This window comes from Ailuropoda melanoleuca, chromosome 20, assembly GCF_002007445.2.
Source record: "Ailuropoda melanoleuca isolate Jingjing chromosome 20, ASM200744v2, whole genome shotgun sequence".
NCBI classification, from domain to species: domain Eukaryota; kingdom Metazoa; phylum Chordata; class Mammalia; order Carnivora; family Ursidae; genus Ailuropoda; species Ailuropoda melanoleuca.
This window is the reverse complement of record NC_048237.1, coordinates 2,830,356-2,856,626: the sequence shown is the minus strand read 5'-3', so window position 1 is coordinate 2,856,626 and position 26,271 is coordinate 2,830,356. Positions and strand designations below refer to the sequence as shown.

General features: G+C 57.3%; 4 protein-coding genes across 11 annotated transcripts in view; 3 read left to right on the top strand and 1 right to left on the bottom strand.

Annotated features, from left to right (window-relative positions):
* Positions 1–1,096: 1,096 nt before the first annotated feature.
* On the top strand, positions 1,097–10,528 carry JPH4 (junctophilin 4). Its single transcript, XM_034648489.1, has 6 exons — positions 1,097–1,198; positions 1,741–2,290; positions 3,073–3,844; positions 6,995–7,113; positions 7,422–7,954; positions 8,880–10,528. Exons 2-6 carry the CDS (start codon positions 1,912–1,914, stop codon positions 8,961–8,963), a joined length of 1,887 nt encoding a protein of 628 aa, XP_034504380.1. The 5' UTR covers positions 1,097–1,198; positions 1,741–1,911; the 3' UTR covers positions 8,964–10,528.
* A 217-nt stretch (positions 10,529–10,745) lies between these two features.
* Positions 10,746–19,079, top strand: AP1G2 (adaptor related protein complex 1 subunit gamma 2). Of its 4 annotated transcripts, XM_002921085.4 has the most exons (22): positions 10,746–10,849; positions 11,284–11,488; positions 11,899–12,023; positions 12,162–12,303; positions 12,424–12,520; positions 12,695–12,771; positions 12,890–12,985; positions 13,402–13,482; positions 13,784–13,882; positions 14,051–14,106; positions 14,275–14,388; positions 14,792–14,932; positions 15,010–15,064; positions 15,151–15,273; positions 15,980–16,069; positions 16,156–16,283; positions 16,528–16,632; positions 16,974–17,091; positions 17,175–17,310; positions 18,205–18,368; positions 18,588–18,686; positions 18,785–19,079. In XM_002921085.4, exons 2-22 carry the CDS (start codon positions 11,285–11,287, stop codon positions 18,884–18,886), a joined length of 2,352 nt encoding a protein of 783 aa, XP_002921131.4. In that variant the 5' UTR covers positions 10,746–10,849; position 11,284; the 3' UTR covers positions 18,887–19,079. The 4 variants fall into 4 exon arrangements, with proteins under 4 accessions (XP_002921131.4, XP_034504378.1, XP_034504377.1 ...); XM_034648487.1 differs by lacking the exons at positions 11,899–12,023; positions 12,695–12,771; XM_034648486.1 differs by lacking the exons at positions 10,746–10,849; positions 11,284–11,488 and having other exon boundaries at positions 11,904–12,037.
* Positions 19,080–19,919: 840 nt separating this feature from the next.
* THTPA (thiamine triphosphatase) lies at positions 19,920–23,536 on the bottom strand. Of its 4 annotated transcripts, none has more exons than XR_004622156.1 (4): positions 23,423–23,456; positions 21,203–21,754; positions 20,584–20,695; positions 20,004–20,141 (listed from the first exon to the last, which is right to left on the bottom strand). XR_004622156.1 is itself a non-coding variant. In XM_034648412.1 (3 exons), exons 1-3 carry the CDS (start codon positions 23,517–23,519, stop codon positions 20,014–20,016), a joined length of 777 nt encoding a protein of 258 aa, XP_034504303.1. In that variant the 5' UTR covers positions 23,520–23,536; the 3' UTR covers positions 19,920–20,013. The 4 variants fall into 4 exon arrangements, 2 of the variants coding, with proteins under 2 accessions (XP_034504303.1, XP_019657149.1); XR_004622157.1 differs by having other exon boundaries at positions 20,584–20,692; XM_034648412.1 differs by lacking the exon at positions 20,584–20,695 and having other exon boundaries at positions 19,920–20,141; positions 23,423–23,536.
* A 137-nt stretch (positions 23,537–23,673) lies between these two features.
* ZFHX2 (zinc finger homeobox 2) overlaps positions 23,674–26,271 on the top strand; it is a 30,579-nt gene continuing 27,981 nt past the window's right edge. The window contains exon 1 of one of the 2 annotated variants that reach the window (XM_034648410.1): positions 23,674–25,302. The gene's annotated coding sequence lies outside the window, so the exon portion shown is untranslated. Of the gene's footprint in view, positions 25,303–25,537; positions 25,671–26,271 lie in introns of those variants that run through there. The other variant, XM_011227312.3, reaches the window with a different exon arrangement.

The following is a 26,271-nucleotide window of genomic DNA, read 5'->3' as shown; positions in this document are numbered from 1 at the left end:
GAAATAGTTGGTCGGGGGTCTGGATAAGCACTAGTGGGGCCAGGCTTTCTGCAGGGCCCCATTTCAAGCTTCCTCAGAAAGTGCAAGTAAGGGAGGCTTCTGGACTCCCTGCAGTGGTTACTCAGGGAGGACGGTGGACTTGGTGGACACACGCATCCATTCCCAACGGCTCCCTGGCTTCAGTCCAAGCAGCTGACAGGTTCATCTTTCTCCCCGGAGCCCCATAAACACCACTTCCGGCCCTCCTGCCTCTGCTTGGGCTCTTCCTGCCTGGATTTTCTATGCCCATGCCAGCCCTTCCGTGTGCAGCGCTTTCTCTCTCCCTTACGACCCTTATTCACTCTCACTCTCCCTATCTATTTCTTTCCCCCTCCCCCACCTCCCCGGCTTCTCTCCTCCTTGCCAACCCTCAGCAGCCCCAGAATGGGTCTCCCCCCTCCCTCTTTCTCCGGCAGCATCTCCCCCTCCTCAGCTCTCACCCCTGCACCTCTTTCTTTGTATTCCTCTCGCCCTCTCCCGGCCTCGCCTGCATCTCTCCTCCCCCGCCTGGCTTCGGCCTCCCCCAGCCTCCCCATCTTCAGCTCAGTCTCCTCCCTCTCGCTCTGCTCCCCTCCCCTCTCTTCCCCCCACCCTCGGTCTCACCCAACTCCCCGCCGGCATCCCAGGGTTTCTTTCCACCCTGGGGGTCTCTGTGCCTCTCATTCTCCCCTCTACCTGCCTGCTCCCTCACCTCAGGTTTAGCGGGCACCCATCTTTTCCAGCCTGGGCACCCCCCCGCAACTGCTAACATCGCCACTGTGTCTTCTTCCTCTCCTCTTCTCCCCACCCTCTCCTCTTCTCTCTTCTCCCTGCCCCTTTAAATCTGCCTGGCCCAGCCTCCCCCGTGATGCTGGGATGGAGCAAACATTGATTTGTGCTGGGATGGAATCGGAATTTTGATTTTTTTTTTCCTCTCCCAACCATAAGAAGGAAAAAAATAATAAAAACACCCCCTTTTGATAGCCCCCTCTCCCTTCCCATCCAGTTCCCAGCTCCTCTTCCCTATCTCCATCCAAGGCAGATTTTTTCCCCTCCACTATTCTCATTCCCCCCCACCCCTGAAGGGGAGGGGGCTTTGGCTTGTCGGGACGAGGTGGGAGTGGAGGTATCCTGCCATGGATGCTGTGCCTGGGAGGAAGCCTGAGCCCCAGCCCACATGGTGAGTAACCTGCCCCCTCCCTTCCGCCTGTCTGCCCATCCCCACCCTCGCCTTTTCCCTGCAGAGCCTCCTCCATCCCCATCCTTTCCCCCACCAAACCCATTGCCCACCTTGCTCCGATCCCCCTCTTCCATTTTCAACCCCCACCCCTTGCCTGGGAAGCCAAAGAACCAGGGCAGAAGGGTCCCGACCGCAGCCAGAGGAGCGGGTGGCCTACGACTCTGCCCAGCCCCCTCCCAGGACCACCCTCCTCCCGCACCCCCCCCCCGGCATCTGCCATCCACACTCGACACTTTGGGGTTCTAGGCTGGAGAAGCCGGACTACCGCTTGGGGTTGGGGCCCCAAGTCCTGGGAGGGGCCCTCTACAAGGAGGGAGGGGTGGGGGGAGCCCCCATGCCTCCAAAGCTTAGGAGCTGCTGGAAGACGCTGCCGAAGGGTGGGGGGTTGGGGGGCGGTGCTGATGCCCCAGAGCCACTGGGCCAGGGAGCGGCGGGCAAAGAGGAGGGGCCTCCCTCGCCACTTCCCCCCTCTTTCTCCGCAGCCACTCAGGATGAGGGTCCGGCCCTGCCAGCCCGCGCTGGGGCCCCCCCGCCCGGCCCCGGTCTAACTGCCCCCGCCCCCAGGCCTCGCCCGGCTCGCAGGCCCCCAGCCGGCTCTCCAGCCCCAGGATGCGCTGAGCCGCCGGGGGGCTGAGGCCGCGCCAACTACATGCATGTCCCCCGGGGGCAAGTTCGACTTTGACGACGGGGGCTGCTACGTGGGGGGCTGGGAGGCGGGGCGGGCACATGGCTACGGCGTGTGCTCGGGGCCCGGCGCCCAGGGCGAATACAGCGGCTGCTGGGCGCACGGCTTCGAGTCACTGGGCGTCTTCACGGGGCCCGGCGGACACAGCTACCAGGGCCACTGGCAGCAGGGCAAGCGCGAAGGGCTGGGCGTGGAGCGCAAAAGCCGCTGGACGTACCGCGGCGAGTGGCTGGGCGGGCTGAAGGGGCGCAGCGGCGTGTGGGAGAGCGTTTCGGGCCTGCGCTACGCCGGGCTCTGGAAGGACGGCTTCCAGGACGGCTACGGCACCGAGACCTACTCCGACGGAGGTGCGGGGCCCGGCCCACTACTGTCTGTCTGCTCGTCCGCGTGCGCCTCCCCGTCCGCCTGTCCCGCGTCCGCCTTCCCCGCCATCTGCCCCCTGCCCCGCTGTTCTCTTGTACGCCTTCCCCATCCATATGCGCCCCCTGCGCCCATCTCGCCGCCCTCTCCTCCCATCGCACACGCCTTCCTCGGCTGTCTGGCCCCTGCCCGCTTCTCCCTCTCCCCAGTCTGAGATCTGCCCGCCCTCACCCCTTCACTGTCTGCCTGTCTCTCACACCCCCCCCATCTAACCTGACCCTCACACCCCCCATCTGCTTGTCCCTTCCACCCCTCCTCTCTGCCTGCCCCACACCTCCCCTTTCCCTCTACCCGCCTGGCCCTAACACCTCTGCTCTGCCTGTCCCCTCACATCTCCTCAGTCGGCTTGCCCCTCAGCGTCCGGTCTGCTTGTCACATGACTATCTTAAACACCCCATCAGCCTGTCCCTCACGCCCTCTGGACTCTCTGTCCTTCACACACCCCAGCCTGCCCGTCCCTCCCCCTTTCCCTGGTCTACCTGCACGCCCCAAATCCACCGATCTCCTGCTATCTGTCGATCTTCACTCTGCTCCCCCACACCTTCTGACCCAACCTGGCCCGTCCCCGCTCCTAGGGTTCTCCCTCGACCTCCACGCTAACTGCCCCCACCTCTCCCTCCCGACACTTAGGCCTCCAGGGGCGCTTGGGGCCTAGGGTGCAGGGAGCGGCGGGTCCTGACCCTTTCTCCCCGTCCTACCCCGCCCGCAGGCACCTACCAGGGCCAGTGGCAGGCCGGGAAGCGCCACGGCTACGGGGTGCGCCAGAGTGTGCCCTACCATCAGGCGGCGCTGCTGCGCTCGCCCCGCCGCACCTCCCTGGACTCGGGCCACAGCGACCCCCCGACACCGCCCCCGCCCCTGCCCCTGCCGGGCGACGAGGGAGGCAGCCCGGCCTCGGGCTCCCGGGGCGGCTTCGTGCTGGCCGGGCCGGGGGACGCTGACGGCCCGTCCTCCCGAAAGCGCACCCCCGCGGCCGGCGGGTTCTTCCGCCGCTCGCTGCTGCTCAGCGGGCTCCGGGCAGGCGGGCGCCGCAGCTCCTTGGGCAGCAAGCGAGGCTCCCTGCGCAGCGAGGTGAGCAGCGAGGTGGGCAGCACAGGACCCCCGGGCTCCGAGGCCAGCGGGCCTCCGGCCCCAGCCCCTCCCGCCCTCATCGAGGGCTCTGCCACTGAGGTGTATGCGGGCGAATGGCGCGCCGACCGGCGCAGCGGCTTCGGCGTGAGCCAGCGCTCCAACGGGCTGCGCTATGAGGGCGAGTGGCTGGGCAACCGGAGGCACGGCTACGGACGCACCACGCGCCCAGACGGCTCCCGCGAGGAGGGCAAGTACAAGCGCAATCGCCTGGTGCACGGGGGGCGCGTGCGCAGCCTCCTGCCTCTGGCCCTTCGCCGGGGCAAAGTCAAGGAGAAGGTGGACAGGGCTGTCGAAGGCGCCCGTCGAGCCGTGAGCGCTGCCCGCCAGCGCCAGGAGATCGCCGCTGCCAGGTGGGCATCCGCTGCAGAGGCCAAAGCTGGGCTAAGTGGAGAAGGTACCCTGGGGACAGTTGGGGGGCCAGGGGGAGGGGGTAGTGCCTAAAGGAGGGCCACGACCCAGGTCCTAAGGCCTGGTGGGGAAGAGCAGGCCTAAGGCCAAGCAGTTGTAGCCCTGGGTATTTGGAGTGTTTATATCTGAGGCTACAGGTGGATGTGGGTGTAACTGTGGGTGGCTGGGTATTTGAGGGAAGCCGCGTTAGACTATAAGTGTGTCTTAGCGTCTTTTGTGGGGATGTGTGTCATTGTTGTGTGTGGGAGTAGCAAGGCGCGCTGGCTTGTGCAGGCTCAGAAACCTGTCCCCAGTGCGCCTCTTGCAGCTGGGAGCAGCATCCCTGGGCAGAGCGACAGGGGACCTGCATTCCTAGGCACATCCCCGCCTGCCCACAGACTGATGTTATTTCAGCCTAGGGCCTTGGGGAGATCTAGTTTGTACAGCTGACCTATCCACATGAGAAGACAGTTCCTCTCAGCTCTGCCTCCCCTTACCCAGCTGATAAAGGTTTGAGGGGAGGAGGCTCGCCTGCAAATGAAATTTTCTCTCCCTAAATCAGATTACATGTCCATGCATTATCTTATTATCTAAAGCAGCACTGTGCAGGAGGAATATAATGTAAGCCAAATATGTAATTTTAGATCTAGTAGCCATGTGAAAAAATAAAAACAGATAAATGATTTTAATTATTACATGTTTTTCAAGTAAGCTCTAGGCCCAACATGGGGCTTGCACTCAAGCCACCCCAGGATCAAGAGTCCCACGCTCCACTGAGTGAGCTAGCCAGGCGCCCCATAAATAGTACATTTTAATTTAAACCCACATATCCAAAATTTAATCATTTCCACCTATAATCAGCATAAAATTACTAATGAGGGACTTTACATTCCCCCCCTTTTTTACTAAGTCTTTGAAATCTAGTATATATTTCATATTTATAGCACATCATTTTATTTTTTTAAAGATTTTATTTATTTATTTGACACAGAGACAGCCAGTGAGAGAGACAGCCAGTGAGAGAGAGACAAGCAGGGGGAGTGGGAGAGGAAGAAGCAAGGCTCCCAGCAGAGGAGCCTGATGTGGGGCTTGATCCCAGGACGCCGGGATCACGCCCTGGGCCGAAGGCCGACTCTTAACGACTGAGCCACCCAGGCAACCCTATAGCACATTTTAGATCAGACTAGCCACATTTTAAGTGCTGGGTTAGACAGCACAGATCCAAAGAAAGCCAAAACCCCATCTGTAATGAGGTTCACAGACCTCTGATTTATACAACTCATACACGTGAATTTTTGTATACTGGCTTTTCTTTAAAAGGGAGGGTACAGTTGAAGGATTGTGTTTAAATTTGAGACTGTTTCAGAGGATCAGAGGCCAAGATATGTCCAAATATGCTTCCGTGAGTTTGTATAAGGGGTGACCAAGGTGTCTGTGTAGGACACCTACACAGGTGTCAGTGTCTAAGTGGTTAGAGTCAGGAGCCTTAAGCCAGGAAAGGGGGAGGGCAGGGCGCCAGGGAGCACTTTAGTCTAGATGAGGAACAGGCATGGGCAGAAAAAACCCGATCTCAGTCGCTGAAAGATCAGTCAGTGGGAGGAGGCTGGTTGGTCTCCCCAGCAACAGGCCTGGCAAACCTGATTGGCTCCCAGCTGCCATGGAAACAGCAGAGCCTGAGCAGCAGGTGCCTCTGCCAGGTAGCCTGGCCTGATGACTGGATCTATTGCCTAGGACTTGCTCATCTACACCCTCCAAACGAAAACACAGCCCCTTGTCAGTGTTGCCATTTTTTGGCTGCCGACAGAACTCCACGCAACCCAAGACTGCGATCGTCATCCCCTGCCCGAAACCCGGAGACCAGTTTAGTTTCAGGGCAAGGCTAGTCATAGAGAGTCTGACAGCCCAAAGAGAGGACAGGGTTATCTCAGGTCCCTCCAAACAGGCTCTAAAAGTCCTTGACCCAGCAGGTTTGAGGGGAGGAGGCTGACCATATCTCCCGAGGTACATAAAGGGGGGTAGGCTTAAGACTACAGTGAACAGCACTACCCTTCTCCCTACCCCGGTACCAAGGTAAAACCTGGGGCCAGCAGAAGGGTCTTGATCCATTTAAGCCTAAGTATATCTGATTACCTTTACCTCTGCCCTTCGTGCCCCACCTTCAGGCAGTGTTACAGGACTCACTGACTGATCACGGGGCATCTACGACTAAGAGCAGAGGGTGAAAGGGAAGGGAAACTGAGGAAGCATCTGACATTAGAGGGAGAACTGGGAAACCACCGCAAGGAAAGGACTGATAATAGTTCAGGGCTGCCCATACCCAGGGAGTAGGGCACAATGGGAGGGCCACGTGGAAGGGAGGGAAAGTAGGAGTTTACTTGGAAGGTATCATCACGATGGTGAGAAATGCATGGTGGCTGGGAGAGGGAGTAGAAAGAGCAGAAAGTAGGGGGGGGGACCCACGCTTACCCCAATTCCAGAGCTCAGAAAGGATGCGATGGTTCAGGGAAACAGGGGCAGTGACCTAGGGATGAGAAGAGTGTGGTAACAGAAGAGGCTGAAGAAAAGCAGCCTGTGAAACTGTCATGTCAGGAAATCTGCAGGGAAGGGGTAGGGTTACGTTAGGAGGGTTGGCTGCGGTAGCGGGAAAGGAGGCAAAGGCTCCAGGCACAGGGAGCAGGTGGCCCAGAACAAGGGGCAGGGAGGGGGAAGCCGCTGGGAAGGCCCAAGCAGGTGCGACTATAGAGAGGTGTGCTAAGAGCATGAGGTCTCATCTATCTCTGGGAAGGGCGCAGGATAGCACTGGGATAACAGAGTGGAAGGCAGCCGGTGGCCGTGGCTGGAAGAAGGGAAGTGTTACTACAGGACATGACGGTGGCAGGTGTGAGAGGGGCAGGAGAGTGTGATGAGAGCAGGCACAGCCCAGGTGTAGGTGTGGAAAGCAGAGGCCAGCTGCCCTGCCAGGCCAGGGAGGGGAGCAGCTGGAAGTGTGTGAGCAAGACCGAGGACTCCAGAGGTGAACTCCAATCCAGAGGACATGATGTGGTGGGGACATGGGCCAGGGGACTGGAGCATCTGAGCAGGTCTGCTAAGTCCCTGTCCCTGGAACCCGACAGGGCGGCAGATGCCCTTCTAAAGGCAGTGGCAGCCAGCAGTGTCGCTGAGAAGGCTGTGGAGGCAGCTCGAATGGCCAAACTGATAGCCCAGGACCTGCAACCCATGTTAGAGGCCCCAGGTGAGGCGTGGGCGGCCTGGGGAGCTGGAGGGGCTCAGGTGTGGGGCAAGGGAAGGAAGTCCCTGCAGAGGACTGGGGATGGAAAAAGCCAAGGTATGAGGGTCCAAGGGGACGAGGGTGGGGGCCAGACCCAGTTGTTTGGGGAGTGGAACTGGGAATTTGTAGAAATAGGGTAATAAGAACTAGGGGTCTGGGGTCTGGCGATGAGAGGCTGTAAGCCTGGGAGGTGCCCAGATGGGGATAACGCTCTAGCTTTTACTGCCCAAGGCCAGTTAGGCCCCTCTGATTCTTAGCTATCCCTGCCACAGGCCGCAGACCCAGGCAGGACTCAGAAGGTTCCGACACAGAACCCTTGGATGAGGACAGCCCTGGGGTATACGAGAATGGACTGACCCCCTCAGAGGGCTCCCCTGAACTGCCCAGCAGTCCTGCCTCTTCCCGCCAACCCTGGCGACCCCCTGCCCGCCGGAGCCCACTGCCTCCTGGAGGGGACCGGGGTCCCTTCTCCAGCCCCAAAGCTTGGCCTGAGGAGTGGGGGGGCCCCGGTGAACAGGCAGAGGAACTAGCTGGCTATGAGGCCGAGGACGAGGCTGGGATGCAGGGGCCAGGGCCCAGAGACGGTTCCCCACTCCTCGGAGGCTGCAGTGACAGCTCCGGAAGTCTTCGAGAGGAGGAAGGGGAAGACGAAGAGCCCTTGCCCCAGCTGAGAACCCCAGGGGGCTCGGAGCCTGAGCCCATGACCACACCGGCCCTGAGGGACCCAGCCTCGAGGGGTCCTGAGGCCGGGTGCCTGACGGAAGAGCTTGAGGAGCCTGCTGCAACTGAGAGGCCCGCCCAGCCGGTGAGCTGCCCTCCATCCCTGCTTTGTGGCCCCTTTTCTCCTCAAAGCCTTGCCTCTCATCCTTTCCAGACCTCTCTCTGATCCCTTCAGGGGCTCTGATTTGGACTCAGCTTCCTTTCTGCCTGCCCACTCTTGGACCATATCCCACCTAAAAAATAATAATAATAATAAAAAAATAGGGAGCTTGTGAGCGGCAAGCAACCTTAGAGACCTTCATCTCCGGCTCCCTCATTTGACAGATGGGGGAACTGAGGCCCAGAGCACTTAAAGTAATTTGCCCAAGGTTACCAGTAAGGAATGGTAGAGCCAAAACATCTTTCCCTGTTCTCCTTCCATATCATTTCCAGCTCCTGGTTTCCTACTCCACCCCCACCCCCACCTCCACACTTTCTCTCTTTGGTGCCCAGAAATAAAAAAGGAAAAGCTTGTTCCCTCCCTACCCTGACTCTCCCTCCCTCTCCTGGGAAGAAGGGAAATGGGAAAGGAGGCAGAAAACTGGGAGGGGTGGAGTTTTCCCAGAACTCTCTCCTCTGATTGGACTCCAGGCCTTCTCCTGTTTCCTAGCAACCACATCCTCACCCCTTCATCCCTCTCTGCTTTACTGCAGTACCGGCTTCTTCTGCCAACGTCTGCTTCTAAGGCCAGGCACCTTCTGCCTGGGCCACGTGACATGCTAGTGGGAGGGAAGTGGAGGGAGGGGGAGGAAGGGCTGTTCCTGACTTGAGGGAGCCAGAGGGAAGGAGGGGCCCTGCCTGGGAGAAGAGAGGTGTTTTTGCACTCCAAAAAAGGTGGGAGATGCCCCTGCTCTGACCTCTGAGGAGAGGTGCCTGGGACCCTTCAGCTTTGCCAGGGGCAGGAAGATGGGGACCTGTCACTGGGCATGGCCCCCAGGGACTGAAACTGCCTTTCTCCCCCATCTCTCTAGGGAGCTGCCAACCCCCTGGTGGTGGGAGCCGTGGCCCTCCTGGACCTCAGCCTGGCGTTCCTGTTCTCCCAGCTCCTCACCTGAGGCTCCTGCCCAGCCTAGTTCTGGCTTCGGTTGCTGCCTCTTCACTTCTTTGACCTGCCTTTTTCTCTCTTCTCCCTCTTGGTTGTTTTTTCTCCTATCTTTCTTTCTCTCCTTCCTTCCCTTTCTTTTCTGTCCCCCTTTGGTTTTGTCTTTTGCTTTTTCTTTCCAGCTCTCCTTTCAGATTCTCTCATTTATTCTGGATCTGTCTCTGTCTTCCTCACTCCCTCCTCCACCCCACCCCACCTCTCTCTCTAGATTGTTTACATATGAAGGGCTCTTCTCGCTCAGAGTCGCTCTCTTCTCTGAGACACACAAATCTAAGTCAGACCATTGCCCCATGTCTTCCCCACCTTTTCTTTAGACCTGACCTTTGATGAGGGTGGGGGTTTGGTGTCCCGAGGAGTCTCCTGGAAGCTGAGTGGAAAGGAAGAAGAAAATGGAGAAGGGATGACTGTATACTGGGCAAGGCACTGGCTGAGCTGCTGTGGCTCCCCAACCCAAGGGGCCTGGTGTCCTGTGAGGCCTAGTGAAAGAGCTGGAGGAGGTATGGCCTCCATGTCTCACTGAGCTAGGTTCTTGCCTAACTGTAACCTTCCCTGAAGGAGATAAGGGAGATGAAAAGTAGAATGACTCCCTAGGATCTCCCTCTTCCTTTCCTCAACAGCTAGCCCCTCGTCCAACCCCCTAGGGTGGCATGCCTTGTCAAGAGCAATGTGTAAAGGAAAGAAACCGTCCAGTGCAGTCACGTCTACCCACTGACCTCTCCCACCCTCCTCTCTCCCCCTAAAAGTTTATTTGGTTGGTCTGGACTCACTTGTGGCCTTTGATTAGATTTCTAAGGGGCCTGAAGAAGACATTTCTACTGCAGGGGGTTAGAGGCACTTGAGCTAGGACCCCACTCCCCAACTCTGGCAGTTGTGGCATGTGGGTGAGGGGGAAGAGACATTTCCGGGGAATACAACCAGCCTAGATAACAGGAACTCACAGAGCAGCAGAAGCTGTGACGAGTTTAGTAGTCTCTAAGTGGGTTATATCCCTTCCCCCGTTACATCAGAATCTTGTGAAATGGGAAAACAACAGAAAGAGGGATCAGAGGAAGCCAATCTCTCACACACTTTCCAGGCAGGGCAGAGGTGGGAGTCAAAGCAGGGTGAGAGGTGGGTGGAGAGCCCTGTTTGAGGTTGTGGCTGATCCCTGTTAATAGCTTTCCCCTGGGGGCAGGAAGCCCTAGGAAGAGGGGGACCCCTCTGTAGGGTCCCCAGGGGATCTTCCCTCCCTCCCCTGCATGAGGCAGATGCAAGCTGCCTGCCAACCCCCTCCCTCAAGGAATGGCCTTGCCTGGGAATGCCCACCACACATACCCTCTTCTTTTTTTCTAGTCAAACTCTGTTTACTCCTTGGCCTGCCTCCCTCCCTCCCCTCTAAACCTTTACTTCTGATTTCTATTTCATGGAATTTGGGATTGAAGTTAAACTACAACAGTGCCGCCAACACCAAGTCTTGCAGGAAAAAAAAAATACAAAGAAATTTAACAAAAAAATATATTAATAAAAAAGTTCAAAAAAGGGGGGGGATTGTCATCTCCTTTGGGGTGCGATGGCTTCAAATCCAAGCTCTCTTGAGGCTCCCTGGGTGGTGAGAAGGTACAAAGAAGCCTCTTGGGGAACCCCAGGCCTGCTACGCAGTCTTGCCGCCAGAAGAGCTCCTTGCCCTCAACTCCAAAGCCTGAGGTCAGAGGATTCTAGACGGCTCAGCCCGGCGGCCCAGGAGGGGCGGGGTCCCGTGACGGGGGCGGGAAGAGGGAAGAACCAGACCAAGGACCAACCCCCGTCGGGCCCCGTACCAGGAAGCGCTGGGGGGAGAGAAGCGGAGTTGAGACAAGCCAGGTGAGGCTGTCGTTAGGGCTGCCGTCCTGGTGGGAAGCTGAGGCCGCCTGAGGTGTGACTTTGGGGAGGAATCCCGCGGAAGAGGTAGCGCAGGGCCCTGGAAGGAAAGGAATGGCCGAGTTAGGGACGGGAGACCAGGTGTGGCCGGCGAGGTGGGGGGGGGGGAGTGGGAAATAGGCGGGGTTCAGGCATGCTCCGTGGGAACGGGTGGGGGGGGCGGAGACGCATGCGTAGTGGGGATCTGCTCCCACGGTGAGGAGGGGGCGGAATTTGGTAAACCCACGTGGGGAAAGGTCAATGTGGGCCAGTTTTAGGGTAGCTGCCGCGCCCGGGCCTTCAGGATTTTGGCACAGAGCGAGTCTGGACTGGAAGGCCAGGCACCCCCGGCCCGACAGGTACAGAACCCTCTCCATTCCCGGGCTCTGCCCCTTCAGGATGGTGGTGCCTTCGCTGAAGCTTCAAGACCTAATCGAGGAAATTCGTGGGGCCAAGACCCAGGCCCAGGAGCGGGAGGTGATCCAGAAGGAGTGCGCCCACATCCGCGCCTCCTTCCGCGATGGGGACCCTCTGCACAGGCACCGCCAGCTGGCCAAACTGCTCTACGTACACATGTTGGGCTACCCCGCCCACTTTGGACAGGTACTGGGTAGGGACGCCTCACTTCAGAGTTTGATGAGGAAGGCTAATAGGGCAGGGTTTTGGACACCCTCACCTACCTGGGCCCTGATTTTGTAATTCTACAAAGTGTCTGAGACTTCCCTCGCAGCATGCACCGCCGACCTCCTTCCCCATTACAACCCCTGTAGGTCATAAGCTGGATTGAACCCTTCATTCTCTGGCCAGCCCCATTCAAGCCGCCACCTTTTCTCTCCCTCGACTTCTGTTTCCTTGAAAGTACCCACTAACTTTGAATTTCCTAAGCCTTTTCCTTGGTTGAAGGGAGGATGATGGGAAGTGGTGCTACCATAAATTAACCTAAAAAAGAAGATAGAAAAGGGTGCCTCGAGTTTCACCCCTGCCCCTTCCTGGTCTGCCCCCCCTCCCTGTAGATGGAGTGCCTGAAACTGATCGCCTCCCCCAGATTCACAGACAAGAGGGTGGGCTACCTGGGGGCCATGCTTCTGCTGGATGAGAGGCAGGACGCCCACCTGCTCATTACCAACAGCATCAAGAAGTGAGAGGGTTCTGGGAAGTACTTGGAATCAGGGCGATGGGAGAGTGGGGAACTGGGAAATCCCAGGGGGCTGCCTGATGTAGGTACTGGGAAGGATGGATTTCTTCAGAGCTTGACTGACCACCCTCCCGACTGCAGTGACCTGAGCCAAGGGATTCAGGCAGTACAAGGCCTCGCCCTATGCACCCTGAGCACTGTGGGCTCTGCTGAGATGTGCCGGGACCTGGCCACTGAGGTGGAGAAACTGCTCCTGCAGCCCAGCTCCTATGTGCGCAAGAAGGTGAGACGGCAGGACTCTAGGCACTTCCCCCCCAGAAACTGTCCTATTTGCCACATGTTAAAGGTGGGAGGTCCATCCTGGCAGACCTCCGCTCCTTTCTGAGCCCCCTGATCTCTGCAGGCTGTTCTGACTGCAGTGCACATGATCCGGAAGGTCCCCGAGCTCTCCAGCATCTTCCTCCCACCCTGTGCCCAACTGCTTCATGAACGCCACCACGGTAAGGCCACGGGGCTCCCCATCCCCTGCCTTACCTCTGGCTATGGACGGAAGTGAAAAATGAGACAGGAACACCAGCCCAGAGGAGAAGGGTAGCATGTGCACATGGACACACACACGCCATAGAGTCTCCTGTGCCCCTGGCCCACCGTCCACTCCCCCTCCCACACACCAGGCATCCTGCTGGGCACCATCACGCTGATCACGGAGCTCTGTGAACGAAGCCCTGCAGCCCTCAAGCACTTTCGAAAGGTGGGCTGGTGAAAGAGGCAGGCCCTGGGCCAGGAAAAAAGGGGCCGTAGGGTTGCCGTGGGGCTGAAGGTTGAGAGGATTAGGAAGAACGCCCAGTAAGGCTGTGCCCTCCCTCCAGGTGGTGCCCCAGCTGGTGCAGATCTTCCGGACTCTGGTGACGACGGGATACTCCACAGAGCACAGTATATCTGGAGTCAGCGACCCCTTCCTGCAGGTGGGCTGACCTTGTCCTGCTGTATCCCTGAAGCAGAGAGCTTAGCAGTAAGCCCGTGGCTAGCGGCCACATCCCACAGAACACTTTGGGTCAGTGAGTGTCTTAGGCGGGAGGGTGGCAGGCACAGGATCGCACGGGTCATCCCGAGACCAGTGCGGGACGAGGGGATGCCTAAAGGTCAGAAATCCAGTTCGGAAAAAACAACAACAAAAAGCCTATCTCTAAACCCCCGGCCTCAAGTGCCTCTGATCTCCCAGGACCCAAGGGACCTGTGCAGGGGAGGCGGAGGGACAGGGAAGCTCTAGGAAACCAGCCAGGCCCCTCACAATACTTTGTCTCCAGTGCTGGATTTTTCTCTTCAGCCTGACTCCTTACCCTTTGGGCCTCTCCACCTTTCAATCTTTGACCCATCTCAGGTCCAGATACTTCGTCTCCTTCGGATTCTGGGCCGGAACCATGAAGAAAGCAGTGAGACCATGAATGATCTGCTGGCCCAGGTGGGGGACTGGAGAGTGGGCACTGGTTAGGCGCGTGTGGCTCTGAGATCCTGCCGGCCCCGGGCACCCCTCACGTAACCACCCACCCCATGGTGTCCTATAATCCCGTCTCCGTTTCCCTCTAGACTGTGACCTCCGTGAGGACAGGGACACAGGCTGTCTCAGTGTGTTAGCCCCTGGACATCATGGGGGCTTGGGGAACTCTGTTAGATGATGAAGGGACAACATGGTGGGTACCTTCCAGACACCTGAGGAGAGGGAAGAGCCCCTTCTAGTAGCATCTTCTCTCCCATCCACTCAGGTGGCCACTAACACAGACACCAGCCGAAACGCGGGCAACGCGGTCCTGTTTGAGACGGTGCTGACCATCATGGACACCCACTCTGCAGCTGGCCTGCGGGTATCCTCCCCTGCCTCTCCCCCTGCGGCCCCACCCACCAGCCCCAGCCGGGCAGACAGGTCCTAGTCGCTGGTTCCTCCCCACGCACCGTCCTGTGTCCGGCAGCTGGCACTCCTTAATGAGCACATTGCTCCTTCCTTGACTGTCCTCAGCCTTTGCCTCCCCTAGGTTCTGGCTGTCAACATCCTTGGCCGCTTTCTGCTCAACAATGACAAGAACATTAGGTAATGGTCCCGGGTGTCTGGCTGGGCTGTGCCACTGAGCCCCCGGCCCTTGGCCCTCCTTCCAGCATCTCCTGATTTACTTACCTCTTATTCCAGGACTCAGGGCAGGATGGGGCAGGGAGGGGGCTGAGGACCATGGTGTGACAGGTCCTCTCCCACTCTGGCCAGGTATGTAGCCCTGACGTCATTGCTGCGTATGGTGCAGTCTGACCACAGTGCTGTGCAGCGGCACCGGCCCACTGTGGTGGAGTGTCTGCGGGAACCTGACGCCTCCCTTAGCCGGTGAGTAGGACAGAGGAACAAGAAGGCAGGGCAGAGGGGCGCCTGGGTGGCACAGTGGTTAAGCATCTGCCTTCAGCTCAGGGCGTGATCCCGGCGTTATGGGATCGAGCCCCACATTCAGGCTCCTCCGCTATGAGCCTGCTTCTTCCTCTCCCACTCCCCCTGCTTGTGTTCCCTCTCTTGCTGGCTGTCTCTCTGTCAAATAAATAAATAAAACCTTAAAAAAAAAAAAAAAAGAAGAAGGCAGGGCAGAGGGCCCAGCACCTGGTAGCCAAGACCTGGAACAGGTCAGGGCCGCCGAAGTAGAGGGATTAAGGAGACAGGTGCCTGGAGAGGGGAGCGCTGGAGGCATAGTTCGGGGTGACCTGGCTACCCCGTAGTGACGACTTCTTTCTCCCGCCAGGCGGGCCCTGGAACTGAGTCTGGCTCTGGTGAATAGCTCCAATGTGCGAGCCATGATACAAGAGCTGCAGAGCTTTCTGGAATCCTGCCCCCCTGATCTTCGGGCCGACTGTGCCTCCGGCATCCTGCTGGCAGCAGAGAGGTGAGGTGCCCAGCAGGCCGAGACGGTAGAATCTGGGGAGGGTCAGTGCCAGGGCTGAAGAGGCCTATGTCCCCTAGGTTTGCCCCAACCAAGCGGTGGCACATAGACACCATCCTGCGTGTGCTGACAACGGTGAGGCAGGGACTGACCCAGGAGAGCTGGGAGGGAGTGGGCAGGGTTCACCACCCTGAGCCCTTTGCCACATTCACCCCCTCCAGGCAGGCACCCATGTACGGGATGACGCAGTGGCCAACCTGACCCAGCTGATTGGGGGTGCCCAGGAGCTACATGCCTACTCTGTGCGCCGTCTCTACAGCGCCCTGGCAGAGGACATCTCCCAAGTACTGTTCCCACCATCAGACCCAGGGCTGCTGGAGCCTTCCAGCCCTTCCTGGGCCACCTGCTCCCTATATCTGACGCCCAGCTGTTTTTCCCTGGAGGTCACAGCTGCCTACTTAGTGGAGACACTCAAGGACAGAGCCCTGTTTCTAGTTGGAACACCTGGACTTCTGTCCTGGCTCTGGTACCTACTGGCTCTGTAGCCACAGATGACTGATTTAAGTCTCCTTACGCTCCGTGTACTCAACTCTCTACCCTGCCTACCTCCCAGAGCTGTCTCAGGGGCAAATGAGATAGAGCTCTTTGTGCGCATATCAGGTTTTTACTACCTTAAATGCTGACTGGATTAACAGAAGCCAGCCACTATCTATCTGCCATCTTTTTTCCATATTAAGTAGGGTGGGCAGAAACCCCGTACCCCTTCCTCAAGGCAGGGACCCTCTTGTTTGGTTCTCGCTGAGCTCCTTTTGCTGAGGCCATGTAGTTCTGATGCTTGGCCACCAGAGGGCAGAAGACATCCAAGAGCCAGGACAGCTGGGAGGGTGGGAGACTGGACAAACTCTTACATAACTCTTTCTGTGCAAGACCTTTCCCTTTCCCCACCTCTCCAAAGCCCACGATCTTTGCACTGCATAAAGGGATGTCACAGGGCTTGGAAATGGGGACGGGACCCAGAACCTGGCCTAGCATCTTTCTTGTCCCACGCAGCAGCCACTGGTGCAAGTGGCAGCCTGGTGCATTGGAGAATACGGGGACCTCCTGCTGGAGGGGAGCTGTGAGGAAACCGAGCCCCTTCAGGTGAGGCCAGCATCACGAGTACACCGAGGAGGGCCTGGGCAGGAGAGGCAAGATGCCCCACGGTTACTGCCTGTGTCCCCGCGAAGGTGGAGGAAAAGGAGGTGTTGGCACTGCTGGAAAAGGTGCTGCAGTCCCATATGTCCCTGCCGGCCACCCGAGGATATGCCCTGACAGCCCTCATGAAGCTCAGCACCCGGCTCCGTGGGGACAGCAAGTAAGAAAGGGTCCCGGCCCCTCTTCTTGGCGCCTGCAGTGACAGATGTCCCTTCACCACGCCCAGCAGTTCAGAGTTTCTCTCCGTGCACACACCCCGAGTCCCCTAGTCCTTAGGTTCTTCCTTCTGAGCCAGGCAGTGTGGGTATCCCCCTGCTCTGTGGGGCCTTTCCCTTGGGTGCGGCACCCTGCAGTTGAAGGGCAGGGCGGGCTGCCTCCCACTCACGCCCCGCCCCGCGGCCCAGCCGCATCCGCCAGGTGGTGTCCATCTACGGGAGCTGCGTGGACGTGGAGCTGCAGCAGCGGGCCGTGGAGTACAACACGCTCTTCCGGAAGTACGACCACATGAGGTGCGACCGTCGCTGCGCCGCAGTGTAGCGCCTGTCCCCTGCCCTCTCCCCACGTGGTCTCTCCCCAGGACCCCTTTGTGGGTACAAGAGTCTCATCCTCCCGTGTCCTTCCTCCTCCACAGTCCGAGCGTCCCACCCATAGTTCATTGTAGTCAAGGTGGCTCCCAGCCCTCCTTGCTCATCCGAAAACCAGCACCAGTGTGCCGGCTTAGGAAGTCAGAGAGGCGCTCCGACCCACCCTGTGCCCGGGGTTCCGCACGGTCTTACCCGTCCTCCCACAGGCTGCTTATGAAAAGCCCAGGGTCTACCCAGAGGGACACACCTATATTCCATCCTCTCAGGGCTGCCATCCTGGAAAAGATGCCTCTTGTGGAGCGAGGTGGCACTCAGGATGAGGAAGCAAAGGAAAGCAAAGAAGCCCAGCTTTCTGAAGCAGCCCTTGTCTCCACAGAGCCGCAGGTGAGGAGGCTGGAAGCCCCCAGGGGAAGAGGACTTGGTCGGGCTTCCACACCTAGCCCTGCTCCTTCTGCCCTCTCCCCCAGGCCTCCAGGCTCTTGGATCTCTTAGATCTCCTGGATGGTACTTCTGGGGCTGCCCAGCCCCCACCTCCTCTGGAACCCTCCCCAGGAGGCACGTTAGTACACCTTCTCGACCTGCCCTGTGCATCTCCAGCCCCAGGTAAGCCTCAACAAAGGAGAGCAGGCGTCTTAAGAAAAGGGGTGGAAATGTGCCGTTTCTCCTTCTTTGCCAAGGACTGAGGTCCACATGCCCTCGTCCATGCTGTGAACCGCCCCCCCGTCACATTCCCATCTTGATAGGTAAAAGGGTTCATTAGCTTGTTCCACTTCCCTCCTGGATACCCCTCAGTGCCTTCCCTTTGTTCCAGACATCATACCTTGGCCTGTGGGGCCCAGCTTCCTCGTAGCCCATCTCCTATGCTTTCCCACTCCATGCTCCGCTGGCCCCTCTCAGCTCCTCAGACCCTCTCACCTGAAACCCTTGGTAATTTGTGCTCCTTTTTACATGGAATGTTCTCTTTTTTTAGATTTTATTTATTTATTTGAGGGCGAGACACAGAGAACACCAGTGGGGTGAGTGGCAGAGGGAGAAGCAGATTCCCCACTGAGCAAGGAGCCCGATGCGGGGTTCAGTCCCAGGACCCTGGGATCATGACCTGAGCCGAAGGCAGACGCTTAACCGACTAAGCTACCCAGGCGCCCCTACATGGAATGTTCTTGCCCAGCACGTCAGATGACTGGCTCATTCTCATTCTTCACATACCTTTCCCTGCCACTCCTATTTAAGTTATTCTTCCCAGTTACTGTAACATAGTTTATTTTCTTCATAGCACTCAGTAGTCTGTGATTATCTTGGTGGTTTTCTTGTATATTGTTTTTCTGTGCCCACTAGACTATAAGCTTGGAATAGGGACTTCACCTTCTTGTCCACTTTGTCACTGGCATCTCAAGCACCGCCCTGCACCCAGTGGGCACTCACTTCATTTCTGTTGAATGAGTGAATGAGCTGGTTGTCTTCCTCATACACTGAGCTGCTTCTCTCTCCATACTCCAGCTTCCATCCCAAATCTCAGAGTGTTTGAGCGGGAAGGACTGCAGCTGAATCTCTCTTTTGTTCGACCCCCTGAGACCCCTGCTTTGCTCTTAATCACGGTCACTGCTGTCAACACCTCAGGGGCTGATGTCACCCATTTCGTCTGCCAGGCTGCTGTGCCCAAGGTTTGTAGAAGACCAGGATATGAGGTGGCCTGGGCAGTCCAGGAGAAAAGGCTAAGTAGAGAAGGTGGGCGGGAGGAAGAATGAGACGGGATGGGAGTGACGTGCAGAGACAAGCACTTGGGGAGTCACGGGAAGAGGGTCTGAAACTGTGGGGTGTGGAGGGGTTGCCTGAGCCCAGCTAGCTACCTTACCGTGCCCTGCCCAACCTCCTGTGTTCAGAGTTTCCAGCTGCAGCTGCAGGCCCCCAGTGGGGACACAGTTCCAGCTCAGGGTGGCCTTCCAGTGACCCAGCTCCTCAGAATCCTCAATCCTAACAAGGTGAGCTCAGGAGCACCCCACCCCACCCCCTGTTGATAAGGCCCAGGGACAGGAGAAATCACAGGTGCTAACCCTGGTCCCCACTCTCGTATTCCTAGGCCCCCTTGAGGCTAAAGCTGCGCCTTACCTACAGCCACTTCGGCCAGTCGGTGCGGGAGGTCTTTGAGGTGAACAACGTGCCCGCGGAGACTTGGCAGTAACTCCGCCTCCGCTCAGTCTGAAATCCTCCTGGGTCCCAAACCCCCCAGGGTCTCAGCCCCTTGGAGCCTGTACCTGACCACTACCAGCAGGTGGCGCTCTGGTCCTGCGTTTGCCTCTGCAAAAACGGAAGGGGGGGCCTGCCCCCACCACCACAAATAATGAAAGCCCAATAAAGCCTGAGGGGGAAAGCCATATTTGGGTGTATTTGAGATAGAAAGCGTTTACAAATCATAGCAAGGAAAGAATCTTATTCAGGAAGTCTGTATCTTCCCTTGAGCCTTAGGAACCTGTCTCAACAAAGAAGAGCTCTTTCTACCCTCTCCGGGTTGGAGAGCAAATTTGCCCCTGCACCTCCACAGGAGGCACTCTACCATCTGGGCCAGAGCAGGGCACAGTAGCAAAGTGAAACCAGAACTTCCAGATTTCTAACAGGAATTCCCACCCACTTCCCCAACCTGCTGCTGTTCCCCACACCCCAAGGCAGGGAAATCCCTGCTGCCTCCCCTCATCTCTAACTCAGCTGTAAGGCGGTTTAGGAGCCGCTGGCAGAATCAATGGCATCGACCAAGGGGGGGGGGTGGCAAGGGATTTTCCTGTGCTTAACTACTGATCACGGCTAAGTGGAAATCCTATAAACACGAGCGGAAATCAATGGAGGCTGCTTAGCGGCCAGGGGAGAGGGGCGGCCCACAGATTGCATCTGACGGATGAGGGAGAGTAGGCAGCCAGGGAGGGCTCACGGAAGGATAGCTGAGGGTAAGGTGAAAGAACAGGCAGAGCTGGAGAGAGAGGAGTCACTGGGAAGAAGGCCGGGGAAAGAGGCACAGTGTGCCCAGGAAGGAACTGTTAGACCCAGAGTTCCTTCCCTGTTGAGGAAGTGACACCCTAGCCCAAGCTGCTGTCCGGCGCTTTAGTCCCCTGTGGCTTCTCTCTGGGGCTGTATACTTCTTTTTTTTTTTTTTTTTAAGATTTTATTTATTTATTCGACAGAGATAGAGACAGCCAGAGAGAGAGGGAACACAAGCAGGGGGAGTGGGAGAGGAAGAAGCAGGCTCATAGCGGAGGAGCCTGATGTGGGGCTCGATCCCATAACGCCGGGGTCACACCCTGAGCCGAAGGCAGACGCTTAACCGCTGTGCCACCCAGGCGCCCCAGGGGGGCTGTATACTTCTAGCAGGTGCTGATAGTCCTGAGGTCGGAAGCGCTGGAGGTACACCATCACCTTGGCAGGTGCTGTCTCCTGCACCGGCACACCTGCAGGCAAAAGGAGACATGAGAGAACCAGACAGAGCTGTAAATGCTTTGACTGTGCTCCCTGCCCTCACAGCCAGACCCCAAAGTTGTTGCCAAGACAATCCAACCAGTTTCTGTAACCCACCAGCGCATACCCTGATTGGCCTGTGCCCGTGGGGCCTACAAGGGCCACTTTGGGTAGGAGTGAGGCTGGGAAGCCAAGCATGAGCCTCTCCTCCAGCAATGAGAAGTGGTGAAGAGGCGCTCAGGTCCCATGAAGGCAGAGGGTGCCTCCATATCCACTCTTTTCCTTTAATGCTTCTATCCCCCAGTCAAGATTAAAGCCCATGTAGGCAGGCGGCCAAAGCTCACTGGGTTGGTAATGAAGCAAATGCAGAGACACACACAGAGCAACACGGACGTAGAAAGAAGAGAAGCAGCAACAGCCATGGGGTGGGATTACCATAGAATTCCAGCTTCTATATGGTACGGAGCCGTGATAAGTCAGTGTCTTATTGTTAAAGCCTGGCAGCACGCTGGGCATACAACAGGAAGCTCAACTCAGTGTATGTCTGCTGAGAAAGCGAGAGCAGCATTCCATCACTTTAAGGCCCCATGGGATGCTCAGCCCCCATACTTCTATGGATGAACTGTCTATAGAAAAAGAAATCGGCCACGACTTGTCCTGTTGTCTGCCACGTTAAGTACAGTGTTTTTGCCTTTTACTCAAAGCCAACAGGACAAATTAAATGAGGATCTAGGTAGTTGTAAAAATAAGAGGACAGGATTTGGGGGAAGGAAGGATGGATGGAAGGATTCAAGCAGAGAATGGACGCGAACTTGGAGCAGCTGGAGGTATGAAAACTAAATGAGGCAAGGACTGGGGGAGATGAGAGACCAGGAAGGATCCGATCCAGGTTAGGCACCTTCTGTAAAAGCCAACTGCGTCCTCCAAAAAATTGCCAAGACCATCCCCATTGCAGAAATAACCCCGAGACCCTCCCCTCTGGCTGGTTCAGTGGGTACAGCCAGGAGAGCAGTAGGAAAGGGAAGGACAGCACAGAAGGGCCTGTCTGCCTCACCGAGCATGCTGCTGAGGCTATGGATCTTCTCTAGGGCAGCTGAGACCTCGGCCTTCTCGTGCACCAGGGCCTCGACCTCACCCACAGCATAGCCAAAGTCAGTTGTGTCCAGGTCCACCCTGAGCAGAGGCTCCTCTTCGTCAGCTCCGGATAGCACCAGCTTCCAGGCACTACGCCTCGTCACAAAACTAGCTATTTCCTGCAGCCCCAGTGGGCCCAGCACAGCAGCCACACCTCCAGGCCCCAGGACCTCAGCCCCCAGCACCTCACAGAGCTGGGCCACAATTGCAGGCTCAGCTGTGAGCTCCACATAGTCCGCGTGAGGTACTGGGACAACTGGCACTCCAGCATATTTGAGCTCCCATCCACTACCCTCTCGCTGTCGCAGCCAGTGGTCAGCCCGCATGAGGCTCAGCTCAGGAGTGTCATAGTAGGTGTCCCGGAAGGTGACCTGGTGCTCCAGGGTGGCCCCCAGCTCCTGCAGCCGCTCCTCTGTGTCAGGGGCAGGAACGAACTTTCGCTCCACCTCTATCAAGGCCTGGGCCATGCTATCTGCAATCAGTAAATCAATAAACATTTGCTGAGATCCCAAGGGTGCTCAGCCTTGCAGGGTGACAATTCAGCAGACCGCGCCCGACCCCGGAAGAATTTATGAGGCACACGCTATCACAGAGCTCGGTGTTGGGGCTACAGCTCTTTCTCCCTGCCTCAGTNAGGGATGCCCCGGCCCCTCCCCCCCCCCGCCCCCGTCTAAAGTTCTGCAACAGTGACAGATCTCCAGGTGATCCCTGACACCTTTCATGACGTCCTCAATCCAAAGGGCTCCCTGGAAAACTGTAGTGAGTGTCCTCCTTTCAATACTCCCCCTCTATACCTTGCTACCCCGGGTGGCCAGTGGCTCACTTTACGCAACGACCCCGCCCTTCGCCACAGCACCGGCCAGGCCAGCGGAGCCTCGGGTCTCACCTTAAAGCCCGAAGGTCTCCCACTCGCGGAACCTGGAGATGGGCGAGGGGAGCCCACGCCACGCCCGCGAGGAATGCCGGGAGCAGTCCCTGGCCTCGGACCTCAGCTAGCATCTCTGTGCACCTGGCCGGTCCCAGCAGGAGCGGCCATATTAGGCCCGATGTGGCGGTGCCGAGCACAGGCCGGGATTCGAGAGGCCGGCTACGTGATAGGGGGTCCGCGGCCTCCGCGGTAGGCCGGGAGCGCAGAAGTTCCCCTACGCTCTGCCTCTCATGCCGGACCCCTCCCGGCTCCCGAGGGTCGGCCCGGGTCTCAGGCCTCAGGCTAAGCCCAGCACCCTGGTGTCCGGGTGCATGATGGGAGATGTAGTTGCAAAGAGATTTTGCCTTCTCGCCCCACCTGTCGCTATGGTGACGGGAAAGCTGCGGTTCCCGCGGAGGACTCAACCTAAAGTTGAGCAGGGGCGGTGCGGACAGGACAGTCGGATGGAAGAAGCCGAGCCCCAGTCCCGTCTCCAGCCCCCTCACTTCCGAGGCAAATAGGCCTGAAATCCAAGCCAGTCACTCAGACGCTGTCCAAGAGATGTTTTATTGACTATTATGGTGGCCCACAAAATACAGGCCAGTGGCAATGGGCTGAAAAGGGGGATAACTAAGACCAGTTTACTCAGGAGGTTTAGAGGGAATAATACATCCTGCCGTGAGTATTTAGGGTAAGATTGAAAACTTTTTTTTTTTTTTAAGATTTTATTTATTTATTTGACAGAGAGACAGCCAGCAAGAGAGGGAACACAAGCAGGGGGAGTGGGAGAGGAAGAAGCAGGCTCCCAGCGGAGGAACCTGATGTGGGGCTCAATCCGAGAACGCCGGGATCACGCCCTGAGCCAAAGGCAGACACTTAACGACTGAGCCACCCAGGCACCCCAAGATTGAAAACTTCTCATCAGAGAAGGAACGATATTTTGGATAAGAACTAAAGACATGAAGGGATTTCAACAGAGACCCAGATGGAGACAGGAACAGCATGAGCAAAGACCAGGAATCTGGAGAGCACCTGGCCAGTGTGTAAGGAGATGAGGCTAGAAACACAGTTGAAGGACAGTTTGGAAATGGCCTTGAGTGCCAGCCTGAGGAATTTGTCACTGAGTTGCCAGTGGCCCCTGAGCAGGCTTTGTCTGGAGTGGGAGAAACAGGAAGATGTGGGAGACAAAATAGAGAAGAGCTCCTTCTTATTCTCTCTGAGGACTATGATTACCTGGGCGCTGTGTGTCTGACCCTCTGGGTGTGGTAGCTCGTTGAGGAACAGTGACTCCGACTCCTGCAATGGGTGAGAAGTGCCAGGTTCTCAACATCTGTCATCTTCCCAGCATGTTTCTGGAAACAAATGACCCGTGGGAAGTACTGTGAAGAGGACACTGATTTACAGACATGGCATCTTGAACTTGGGATGTCTTGGATGGAAGTCTTCTCCACCCCATATCAGGCACCAGTAGTCAGGGAGGGGAGAGCCCCCAGCCCCTAGTTCCAATCAGTGGCCTACTTTTCATCCATCCTTTTTCAGTTTTCTTCCCTGGGGAAAAAGACCTCTTCCCCTGAATTATAAGGTCCTCTTCCCTGAGTTATAAGGTCCAATTCAGTGGGGCAGAGGCAGCAACTTAACTGAAAGGAAAGACCAGACTCAGGAACCATACAGACCTGGGGTTGACTCCCAGCTTTGATTTCCAGGTGTTTGGTCTTGGGCAGGCTAGTCCGCCTCCCTAAACCTCTCATCTCTCCTTGGTAAAATGTGGACTGCCACAGTTATGGGTAGGGATTCAGTGATAAACGGTCACATCATAGAGACCCAAAATGTTAGTTTTTCCCTCCTCTTTTACTGTGAACTCCAAGATTTTTTCTTTTCTCCTTTTTCCTTTCTTACTTGTCTTTTCCTTTTTTATTTATTTTTGCCTTTAAGAGAAGCAGGCTATAGCAGATATTGTGAACTCTGGAGTCAGACCATCCAGGTTTGAATCCTGGCACTGTCACTTATTGCCCATGGGACTTTGGGCCACTTAATTAACTTTTTTGTGGCCTGGTTTCCTCAACTGTAAAATGGGACTAGTTGTGAGGATTAAGCAAGTTAGTGTACATAAAAGTGCCTCGAACTGTTCTGTGCCCTCAATAAATCTCTACTCTTATTACTAGAATATAAGAGCGCTTATAACCTGAAGATGAGAACCAGGAGCCAGAAAATCCTTTCCCGACCCAACTCTGGGTGGAGGGGACAGAAGCTCTCCGAGACTTCAGAGTAACTGTTGTGGAAGTGAAGATTCTAGTATGCAATTAGAAAGGAGGGGGACTGGCAAGGCAGGAAGAAGGGAGTGGAAAAGAAAGAGGCCTGCGAGGGCTCCGGGAAGCTGGCAGAAGCCCAGGCTCCTCTACAGCCCATTTAAAACAAACACACACATGTATGGTTTCTGTAGGCAGGAGGGAGAGGAGGAGAACCCGAGAAGGAGTTTAAAGGCGCTTGCCACCTTTCCAAGCACTGGCTTGGAAACCCGGCGCCACGGTGGAGCAAGAGGGCCCCGCCCGCTGGCCGGCCAGCCCTGGGGCGTCCGTTGGCGCGCGCACGCAGCGCTTGCAGGCAGGCGGGTGGGAGCGGGGACCGACGGACTACAACTCCCGGCACACACCGCGGCAGGCGGGACGCTGCACCTGCTCAGTGGGGCCGCCCCGGGCGCCTGGGTATTGATTATTCCATTGTGTGGGACGCCTAGGCTCCAGCCAGTGAATGAGGCGGAGGAGTGAGGGCGAGGAGGAGGAGGAGGGCGAGGAGGAGGAGGAGGCAGGGAGAGAGCGAGTGCCCAGGGTGAATCAATGGAAACCCCCTCACGAAGCCGGGAAAACACTTCAGCCGCAGCCAAATAGCATTGATTATTTTCCTTCACTTTCCTCACCGCTGTGAATTTATTTATTTATTTTTTCCATCTCCGTCCCTGACGCCCCGGAGTGAGCGCTGGAGGGAGGGAGGAGGAGGGGGAAAAAAAAGGAATCAACACATCGGAGAAGTCCCTTCCAAGAGCCGCCCCCTCCCCTCCCCGCCTCGCGCTGCTCGGCGGCCGCGGTTCGACTCCCGTCCCTGCTTCCAGCTGAGGTGTAAGTGCATCGATTTCCGATGCTGCTGGGTTGGTTTTTTTTCTCCTCTCCCTCTCTCTCTTTTTCCTTTCCTTGCTCTTTGGAAGCTGGAGACGGAGGGGAGAGGAGGCGCTTGGAGACTGCCGCTGGAGGGCACGGAGAGGGACGGGAAGGGGCTGGGGGAGGGGACATGGACGGACGGACAGACAGACCGAGAGCCTGAGGAGGAGGGGGCACGGGTGGGGGGGAGGTGGAGGGAGACACGGCGAAGGGAAAAGGCATCGAGGCTGGACCAGGAGCCAGCTGGACAGACGGAGGGTAACGAGAGCCTAGACGGACCGCGCCGAGCTGTGCGGGGAGCGGGGGTCCCGGAGGGAAGGGGAGGCCGGGTGAGTGCGGGCTCGGAGCTGTCAGCCCCGCGGGGCCTGTGTCTCGGCTGCCCCCCGCCGGCTGCGGGATCGGAAACCGCGGCAGGCTGGCGGGCTGACGGAGGGGCTAGCTTGCTGGGGGCGAGGGTGCGTGGGAGGGGACGTGGATACTCTTAATCTTCGATCTTCGTTTTTGCCTGAAGTTGAGCTGCCCTTTTTTTTTTTTNTTTTTTTTTTTTTTGAAAGGTGCGAGTAGGTGAGGGGAGGCCACTGCTCCACTCAAGGTGAAGTGTGTCTCTCCTGGCCCCCCAACTCTCCATCTGCTCTGCTCTTGCCTGTCCCCCTCTCAGAGTAGCCCTGTCATTTCTGAGCACTCGACCACGCGTGGTCTCGATGTGCTTGTAGCCCCGATGCTCTCTGTCCATGCGTCCCTGCCTCTTGATTTTGCCATTCTTCCCCCTCGTTCATTCTCTCCAACCATCCATCTCTGGGTCTGTGTGTCACTGTCTCCGCATGTGACTCTTCCTATCCGAGTGATCCTCTCCCTGTGTGTCCCTGTTACTGTGTGTCACGCCTTGGCTGCCTGACTGGTCTGTCCGTCTAGGACTCCATGGCCTCTCCT